The 9,257-nt window shown below is 45.2% G+C and overlaps 2 protein-coding genes, 1 long non-coding RNA gene and 1 other non-coding gene across 7 annotated transcripts; 2 read left to right on the top strand and 2 right to left on the bottom strand.

Moving 5' to 3' along the window:
- Positions 1–1,909: 1,909 nt before the first annotated feature.
- Positions 1,910–4,226, top strand: LOC127769500 (chloroplastic lipocalin). 3 transcript variants are annotated; one of them, XM_052295086.1, is made up of 5 exons: positions 1,910–2,056; positions 2,286–2,427; positions 2,839–3,084; positions 3,310–3,600; positions 3,861–4,226. In XM_052295086.1, exons 1-5 carry the CDS (start codon positions 1,986–1,988, stop codon positions 4,137–4,139), a joined length of 1,029 nt encoding a protein of 342 aa, XP_052151046.1. In that variant the 5' UTR covers positions 1,910–1,985; the 3' UTR covers positions 4,140–4,226. The 3 variants fall into 3 exon arrangements, with proteins under 3 accessions (XP_052151046.1, XP_052151048.1, XP_052151047.1); XM_052295088.1 differs by lacking the exon at positions 1,910–2,056 and having other exon boundaries at positions 2,287–2,427; positions 2,852–3,084; XM_052295087.1 differs by lacking the exon at positions 1,910–2,056 and having other exon boundaries at positions 2,316–2,427; positions 2,831–3,084.
- On the bottom strand, positions 2,051–2,916 carry LOC127769502 (uncharacterized). Its single transcript, XR_008016793.1, has 3 exons — positions 2,783–2,916; positions 2,247–2,431; positions 2,051–2,146 (listed from the first exon to the last, which is right to left on the bottom strand). It is a non-coding gene; the product is annotated as an uncharacterized LOC127769502 (long non-coding RNA).
- A 213-nt stretch (positions 4,227–4,439) lies between the features above and the next one.
- Positions 4,440–4,551, bottom strand: LOC127772375 (small nucleolar RNA snoR97). The gene has a single exon (XR_008017366.1). It is a non-coding gene; the product is annotated as a small nucleolar RNA snoR97 (small nucleolar RNA).
- A 616-nt stretch (positions 4,552–5,167) lies between these two features.
- Positions 5,168–9,052, top strand: LOC127769371 (uncharacterized). 2 transcript variants are annotated; one of them, XM_052294921.1, is made up of 2 exons: positions 5,168–5,379; positions 8,020–9,052. In XM_052294921.1, exon 2 carries the CDS (start codon positions 8,105–8,107, stop codon positions 8,726–8,728), a length of 624 nt encoding a protein of 207 aa, XP_052150881.1. In that variant the 5' UTR covers positions 5,168–5,379; positions 8,020–8,104; the 3' UTR covers positions 8,729–9,052. The 2 variants fall into 2 exon arrangements, with proteins under 2 accessions (XP_052150881.1, XP_052150883.1); XM_052294923.1 differs by having other exon boundaries at positions 5,168–5,431.
- The last annotated feature ends 205 nt before the right edge of the window (positions 9,053–9,257 follow it).

Genomic DNA, 9,257 nt, shown 5'->3' with positions numbered 1-9,257 from the left:
TAGCCACTTCTGTCAACGACAGCCCCTGAATTCACCCTTCCTTGAGTTGGTTCGATTTGGAGAAGGAGATTATTTTTTTTTAAAAGAAACTACATTTATTTTGAGATGGAGAAGTTAACTCTAATATGCATATGCACTAAAATTAACATTGCATTCACGAGTGCTCGTCGGTTTTAAGTAAGAATAGGTAATTTTTGACACTTTATTTTTTTAAAAAAAACAACTTTAAAGCAAGCACTTCCAATTTCAATTCTAGTGATTCTTAAAAAAAAAGAATACAAACCCAAGAAATAAGTTTGATATGAAAATTGTTGAAAATCGAGTTTTTTTAAAAAAGTTTGTTGAAAATAGAATTATTATTTTTGTTTGAAAATAAAATCTAGAGTAAATTTATTCCCTTTTGAAATAGCCCGGGCTCTATGGGCGCAGAGTAGCTCATGCTTTGTGCAAGGAAAAAGTATACCGAAGGTCCCTCAACTTGTCATCGAGTTAAAAATCATCCTCAAACCGCAAAACCAGATATCCGACGTCCCTTAACTAATCAAAATCGGTTACAATAGGTCCCTCGGTAGTTTTGATCCCGGTTTTGTCCTATGTGGCGCTTTGACCACATGTCAGCGCGTCCACATTAGCCTCCTCTCTCTCTCTTTCCCCTCTTCTCTCCCTTCCTCCTCTCTCTCTCACTCTTCTCTCTTGGGCTCTGGGCAGACCGACCACCAGGTAGGGAGGAGACCGATGGGGCGAGGCGGGAGAGGAGGTCCGGCGGCCGGCGACGACATGGGAGCAGGGGAGCAAGGCATCGGCGGCGGCGGTAGTGGTGCTCCGGCGAGCTCCTCGCCAGCGCGGCTGATCTCGTTGTGTATCCAAAAGAGAAAAGGTATCCTATTCAAATGCAAACCCGACGGTACCCTTCTGCGAGTTGCGTTTTCGGCCTTGAAGAGGATGGCGAAGAGGTTGGCAGCCTTGAAGAGGAGGAGGGCAAACCAGTCGTTGGCGAGGCGGTGGAGGAGACGGCATTGGGCGTGGGTGCAAGGGGCGGCGGAGTCGAAGGCGGAGTCGTCAGAGTCGATGTGGGAGAAGAGGGCGTGGGAGATGGCGATGTGGACGAGGAAGAGGAGGAAGAGCGGGAGGACGAAGGCGGCGGCGATGCGGGCGGTGGGCGCGGAGGATGGACGCCGCCTCCCCGTAGATCCCCACCACACCCAGGAATTGCAACTCCTCCCCTGCTAGTTGCGCCAAGCTCCTCCCCCATCGGCCGCGCCCGCCTCTCGGGCCTCTTCGACGGTGCAACCCCGAGGTCGCACGCGCGATGATGCTCTCCCTTCTCCTGCCACCGCCATGTCGTCGGCAGCCGCCGCGAGCTGCCTCCCTTCTCCAGTGTCGCAACCACCGCCGCGAGCCTCTCCTACCTCACCCTAATGACCTCCTCCCCACCCGCCATTGCCCTGCAGAGAGGAGAGGAGAGAGAGAGGAGAAAGGTAGAGAATTGGGGAAAGAGAAAGGGTGCTAAGGCGGACACCCTGACATGTGGGGCCCACATGCGTCCCACGCTGACTCAGCCGCCACGTCAGACAAAACCGGGGTCAAAACAACCGAAGGACCTAAAGTGAACGATTTTGTAAGTTGAAGGATGTTCTATATCTGTTTTTGCAGTTGGGGGACGATTTTGTAACTCAATGACAAGTTGAGGGACCTTCGGTGTACTTTTTCCCTTTGTGCAAGGCCCTGGCCCAGCTAACGGCCCGCAGGTGATACAGGGAGATTGCCCACGTGGGCGCCTCCCATTGGACGGCACTGGATGCGCTTCTGCCTCTCCCCAGAATCATCGGTCTCCAGCAATTCGGCTCCTCTCTCTCTCTCCCACACCTGCAGACATGGAAAGCCAAAAACCACTCAAGAAGCTGCAACCGCGTAATCTCGAGAAAACGGTTTACTCGGCCTAAGACAGTGGGAGACGACGGCGACGGCGGCGGCGGGAGGAAGCCATGGTTCTCGCTCTGCTGTTGGGCTCCTCCTCTTCTTCTCTTGCGGCGCCACACCCTGCTTGCTCTTCCAGGTAACAAGCGCCAGTGGCAGCAACACGCAGTTGATTTTTCTTGGATCAAAGTTGTATAAGGCTAGATCAGGTGCTGTTCTATTGTATTCACTGTTCGAAGCAGGCATGTATTTTGGGTAACATTCTTGATGTCAAAGTCATATTCCACATTCAGTGATGGCACGTAGGAGGAGTCAGGTTAGTACAGTACCTGGATGAAAATGCTGATAAGTAATCTTCTTATTGGTAGGAGAAAATGCAGACCCGCTGGACGAAATAATTTCAGATGCTCTCTGCATGACAAGGTGCCACTGAATGCTCATGGAGTATTATCCACAAAATTGCTCTCATGCCTTGCTGCTTCGCTTGTTTTCATCTCTCCACCTTGTCAGGTACCTATAAATGTTAACTTATTGTCAGATGTATATACACTAAGGCTGTGTTTAGTTCACACCAAAATTGGAAATTTGGTTGAAATTGGAACAATGTGACGGAAAAGTTGGAAGTTTGTGTGTGTAGGAAAGTTTTGATGTGATGGAAAAGTTGGTAGTTTGAAGAAAAACTTTGGAACTAAACACGGCGTAATTCAAAGAGATAACCTCGGGATCACTAAGCAAGAACAGTTTTTTTTAAGAAAAGATATTTTTACTGTTGAGGATTGAGAGAATTTTACCGCTGCAATTTTGATTGGATACATAAAACTTGTTAATTTCAATTAAGAGAAGAGGGAAAATGGAGTGAGATTACCAGTTCAGGCTTGTAACATGGTATCGATGTACTCTTAATCTCTCATAGTTGACCAGGCTATCCCTGCAGAGACCTTTGTACAGCCAAAATTGTGCCAGGTTGCTGTGGTAGCAGCCATCGACAAGGCTGCGGTTCCTCTGAAATTCGATAGCCCTTCTGATGATGGCGGCACAGGTTTGATGATGAAGGGTATGACTGCCAAGAACTTTGACCCAATTCGCTACTCTGGTAGATGGTTCGAAGTAGCATCGCTGAAACGTGGCTTTGCTGGTCAGGGACAAGAGGACTGTCACTGTACTCAGGTATTGTAGTGCCAGAATCCTCACACACAAATACTAGTAGATCTTAATCTGTATGATGCCCCAGCAATATGTACCTCTGAATCCTGATTCCTGAAAACACCGATATCTGACATCTTTGTATCAAACTGATTTGGAATAGGTTATCACAGGCATGCTATTTTTTCTATGCCATTTGCACCATATAATGTGTAAGAAGATTGTTACAGGAATTTGTTGGTACTGCAGGGGGTGTATTCATTTGATGAGAAATCACGCTCAATCCAGGTGGACACATTCTGTGTTCATGGTGGACCTGATGGTTACATCACCGGTATTCGGGGAAGGGTGCAATGCCTGTCCGAAGAGGACATGGCGAGTGCTGAGACAGATCTTGAAAGGCAGGAGATGATCAAGGGGAAATGCTTTCTCCGTTTCCCCACACTACCATTCATACCCAAGGAACCTTATGATGTGCTTGCAACCGATTATGACAATTACGCCGTTGTGTCTGGTGCTAAAGACACAAGCTTTATCCAGGTCAGAAACTGATCTCTGAACTGCAAATGACCACTATTTCTTAGCCCTCTGCATGCTTATTCTGCATATTGAAAGATCAATCTAGTTACGTAAGCTGTTCCATGAACCAAATATAGTGTCAAATAGAGACAACATAGGGTTAAGCAAGGACTTGAACACTGAGAAATCAAGCCAATATTCCTTACCTTCATATGCCTATTCTGACGCATTTTGTAAACTGAAATATCATAACATTGTGTCGTCTCTCGGCAATGCATCAGATATACTCAAGAACACCTAATCCTGGACCAGAATTCATCGAGAAGTACAAGTCCTACGCTGCCAACTTCGGTTATGATCCGAGCAAGATCAAGGACACCCCACAGGATTGCGAGGTGATGTCCACGGACCAGCTTGGTCTGATGATGTCAATGCCTGGGATGACTGAGGCTTTGACGAATCAGTTCCCAGACCTGAAGCTGAGTGCACCTGTTGCATTCAACCCATTCACAAGTGTGTTTGACACCCTGAAGAAACTTGTAGAACTGTACTTCAAGTAAACTCCATATTGTAAAACTTGTGATCAATGTTCCCTCCACATGAAGATGCAGTTGAATAAAATTCTCACACACAGATGTCTCTAGTGATTTATGTTTTTTCATGCGCCTTATCAGAGGAAGAGTTTAGCAAAAATCATAAAATATAAAATGAACTGTTTAGCATCTGGAAACCTTAGTTCATATCAATATGTACTAACTAAATAGAGATTAGCTTATGAAGAGTCAGCTCTTAAACAGTGACCAAGAACACTGTGGCTGGTAAGCAGAACGCACAATGAGACAGATTCAGGGCATTATGGGACATGTTGTGCTGTTATTCGACTCCATTCTCGTGTGCTCAAGCAGAGAGAGGGAGGTGATGGCAACACTTTTTTCTGTGCGAGTCTCGCGGCATCCAAGCTTGGAAATCCATGTTCCAACAGGACAAAAACATCATACGCTAAGACTCATGAGTTCATCAATGTCTCAATGCCTGCATCAAATCCCAGCAAGAACGCTAAAGAGAAAACCGAGAAGAGAACTCAAAACCAAGAACACATCAACGAAGGAGGAGCTGATTCCCAACGAAAGAACAAGCCAACCAACCTCGCCCGCGTGTCTACCCACACGGCGGCGCCGAGTGGAACCCTAGAAAGCCGCTGATATAGGCGTTTTAGCTGCAGGCCAAGCCCACATGGTGATGGGCCTTATGGGCCCCACCTATCTCGAGGGCCGGGCCCATGTACAAAGCTTGAGTTAGTATACGGCCGAGAAATCCCGACCGTCGAAAGTAAATCAACGGCCGTGATCTGAGTGGAACCCTAGAAAGCCGCTGATATAGGCGTTTAGCTGCAGGCCAAGCCAACATGGAGATGGGCCTTATGGGCCCCACCTATCTCGAGGGCCGGCCCCATGTACAAAGCCTTGATCTGGCATACGGCCGAGAGATCCTGACCGTCGAAAGTAAATCAACGTCCGTGATCTGCGCACGTCACCGGCTTGAGCCTTCACAATCGAAACGGCAAACGATATCCATCGCACTACTCGTCTCGTCTACTCCTCCCCCATCTCTCTCTACCTCGCCGGTGGCACACGGCGAGCCCTTCTCCTCCGCGCGCGCTCTCGCCGCCGGCGAACCGGCCCGGGAGGCACGGTGCGGACTGCCTCGTCCTCTTATCTGAACCCTGCCCTGCTCTTATCCCCCTTGGTGCGGCGCAAGGACGGCGATCAATCGATCATCTCGGTTCGAATCGGATTGCAGGTATTCAATATCATATCCTCCGCGGATCGCTTGATGAGGCGTCGTGGATTAGGTTGGTGAGCTTGTTCGGGCTTTGGATGGATTTATTTGCCTCCGATTGATTTTTTTTTTGTTTCATCCAGTTTTGTCCCGAATTTAGGGGTTAAGTGAATCGATGTGATATGGTGGTAATCGATGGTACAGAAGGGGGGAAATCATTTCGTTTGGATGTTGCTTCAATTCTTTTTGAGGTGTTAGTTTGGTAGGTTGGGTTGGGGGATGGATAAGATTGCTAGGGGTGATGAACTTCACTTCCAAAAGGTCAAAACACGTTTTTACAAGATTGTTTTATCACAGTTACAGTATCTGAGTATCCCCGGGGTTGCAATTTTGGTGCGACATTAAGGATTGTTACAAGTTCTAACCAAGAAGATTGGTGAAATTATTTGGTCCCTCTGGCACTATGAATGAATTCTTTAGTTCATTTATTTGACACATATTTTACAAAGCATGAGTACTGCTCAGGGCATGTGTTACAGACCTACAAGAGCTCAGCGTGCTAATAAGTTGTTTTTCTGCATTAGTAATCCAAGAATGTAACTCAGTTTAATTTATTACTTGTTGGTGCTGGTAATAGTTGCTATAAAACATTTATAGCTAGTAAGGTGTTTATGTTCCTTTTGCCTCGTATGCATATGATAAATTTAGTTTTCATTGCTTCAAGGATATTTACTGCTATTATTTATTACATAAACACTATATATATGACTATGGGTGAAAACAGTCGCGGAAATTCCCACACTGACGCTCAATTCTGGCAATTACCATTTCCGATGGATTCGCTCGCTAGGAATCGGAAATGGTCACTGGTGAATGCACAATTGAAATTTAGGGGGGCGCGAGAGAAATAAAAACACAAGGCTAACGAAGTGAAAGTAATCCATTTTATGGATCCAGATTTATACATGAATTGCATATAAACATATCAAATCATGCAAAAGAACAACTGAAGAAAGTAATTCAGCAATGGAAAGCATAGTCCTACAAACTGATAAATATGCTTAAATATCTATTTAATTACTTTGTAATTGTATAAAAATAAATTAGAAAATTGGAAGCAATGATAGATGAAATATTTAAACTAAGCACAAGTTGCCTTCATCCTCACAACCACACAAGAGGCACCAACGCCTGCGCAACTGAGCTTAAGTAAGCGGCATGCACACCAGAGCCGGCTTGCACACACACGCTGCAACCCTGCCACCTACCTGTATGAATGGTGGACCAGTGGGTTTGGTCGCAGCCATAGTTATTAGGACTGGACTAGACATCGAACCAGTCAAGGCCTCAGTTCATGGTTTGTTTGGTCCAGCCGGTTGAACCACTAGTCCAACCTGGTTCAAATGGAAAAAAGATATGTATCAAATCTCTAGTCTATATATAGCCTAGTGGTAGATGCGCACCTCCTCAACATGGAGGTTAGGGGTTCGAAACCCCCGCCATGCACAGGCCCTGCCTTTTTGGCTTAATTTCTCCTCCCTCTCACTTCCACTCCCACATACCCATCTTGTGCCATTCAAGCTGAGTCAGCGTCGTGCACCGGCCCATTTAGCCGGTTTATTGTCCTGTATTCAACCAGTTTCAATGTAAAAACCGGCAGTTCAACCTGTTTATTCCGGTTCAATTGCACACTCGATCTTTTAGGTGGACCGGCTGAGGCCCTGGTTCCGATTTTTTCCGGTCGGACCACCGATTCGATCCTAATAACTATGGTCGCAGCAGGGAATGCTCAGGAACCCATGCTGTGTCCACCCCTAGAAATGGTAAGAGCCATTCAAAAACGGAGGCAGAAATGGTTTTGCTGTTCTACCGACCGTTTTCTCGGTTTACCATTTTGTTCTGGAAATCATTGTTTTGGGGAAATCAGTAATTACTATATACCACGCCAACTAGAGGCCCATCATGATCCTCTCCAAGTAGAGGGCCACCATAGCAACCAGGACATGGCCCAGCCACCCAGCCCACTTCTTTCACAAAAATAGGCGCCGGTTAGGGAGATTCAAACAGCTAACTGTAGGTTAGAAAAGACATGCTCCAACCACCGTCCTTGTTGCTGATGTTGATGGATAGCCAATTCTGTAAAGTATGTAAACTTTGATATGCACCATATATACAACTATTTTATTATTTGACATATATTTTTAGTTCAATAGTAAATGACTATATGTAAAAACATGTTTGAGTTATATTACGTGTATATGTATGTTGGTCGAGTGTGTGGAAACATACGGTGTCACAGTTTCCAAATGATACCGCATGTTTCCAACATGAATTGCCGATTTTCTTATGATGCAAAGCATGTTTCTGTTTCCGGCTCTACCATTTAAAATTCTATTTCCAGGAAAAGTGTGATTCAGAAAATGGTTGAAGCTGTTTTCAAACCGTTTTCACCCCTAGATATGACCGTGTGGGTACTTTATTTACATTACTGATTGCAAACTGTGTCATGTTTATTTTGAAAATAGTTTCATGAGAGCTTCCTTTTCAATAACATGTTGTGTCAACTTGCTCTATCGTCTTCTAATTTCTTCTGATTACTTGCCACATTTTGTCATCCTTTTAATGTTGAGGTTACTCATTATTTTCACTTTGCATGTTCAGGGGGAGAAAAATTGTGAATACACTTTTGCTGGTATTCTCATCGTTCCTAGGTTCAGCTACAAAAGGTTGAAGCAAAGTACCAAAGATGACATCTGAAGAGAATAAAGCTGTTACACCTAATGAACCCATAGAGGCATCAAGCTCTGGTTCTAAGCGTAAGCGTGGTCGTCCACGGAAGTCTGAGTATGGCATGCATGAAAAACCATATAGTGTACAGCCCATTCAGAGCGTCCCACCTCTTCACAGCACAGAAGATAGCTCAAATATCCAACAGGATGGGATACAGATCAATCATAAATCAGGTGGTAGTGTTGGTCCGTCTGCCAATCTGGTTAAGACTTCTCTCAGCCAAGCCTCCACTTATACTAGTGCTTCCTTGCAAAGTAATTCAGTCAAAGATGGTATTGTTGGCAAGTATTTTGTTGGTAAGATGTCCAACAAAGTTCCTGGGTTTTCTCTCATTAAGGTGAAAGTGAAGGACAATCTGGTCCTCAAAGGTTGGATTCCAGATGAAAGTGACCTCCGCCCAATAACACCAAAGGATGACCTCGCCCCAGATCTTCCCATGCTTCGGCCAAGTCAAGTTCGAAAGAGGCCATCTACTATTTACAAGCAAGCTGCTGGTCCAATTCCAGTCCCCTTGGAGGATGTTACATTTGCAAAGCCTCTACAGATGAGGAAGCCTGTTGAGAAATCTGTCGCTAAGTGAGAGAACCTGAACTTCTGTAGAAATTCTGAAGTCTGGAGAAGTTCAAAGAAGGCAAAGGCTAGTTTAGATTAAGGGAACAGAACCTGCGGTTGTGATTTCTCTGTACTGCTCCATATGGCATTGGACGGTTGGAATTGATTGATGTAATCACTGTTGCTGTAATCTCTTTTCTTAAATACTGAGGTGTCAGCATTTATGTCTGAGGCTTTGACGAATCGGTTGCCGGATCTGATGCTGGATGCACTAGTTGCATTTACAAGTGTGTATGGCACCTTGTAGAAGCTTTGTAGAACTGTACTTAAAGTAAACTCCATATTTTGTGAACTATGATGTTCAGTGTTCGCTCCACATGATTTGTGTTCGCTCCACATGATGTTGCGGTTGAAAAAAATTTCACATGATGTTTGTGTTCGCTCCACATGATGTTGCGGTTGAAGAAAATTTAGTTTAGTGTTCGCTCCACATGATATGTTGCGGTTGAAGAAAATTTAGTTTGATGTTTGTGTTCGCTCCACATAGTTTGATGTTT

The sequence above is a fragment of the Oryza glaberrima genome, chromosome 4 (assembly GCF_000147395.1).
Source record: "Oryza glaberrima chromosome 4, OglaRS2, whole genome shotgun sequence".
Lineage (NCBI taxonomy): Eukaryota > Viridiplantae > Streptophyta > Magnoliopsida > Poales > Poaceae > Oryza > Oryza glaberrima.
This window is presented reverse-complemented; position numbering and strand designations above follow the sequence as displayed.

Coding starts and splice junctions, on each gene's coding strand:
- LOC127769500 (XM_052295086.1), top strand. CDS start 1,986: ATGGTTCTCGCTCTGCTGTTGGGCTCCTCCTCTTCTTCTCTTGCGGCG. Junction 3,085..3,309: donor AGGACTGTCACTGTACTCAG/GTATTGTAGTGC, acceptor TTGGTACTGCAG/GGGGTGTATTCATTTGATGA. Junction 3,601..3,860: donor AAGACACAAGCTTTATCCAG/GTCAGAAACTGA, acceptor GCAATGCATCAG/ATATACTCAAGAACACCTAA.
- LOC127769371 (XM_052294921.1), top strand. CDS start 8,105: ATGACATCTGAAGAGAATAAAGCTGTTACACCTAATGAACCCATAGAG.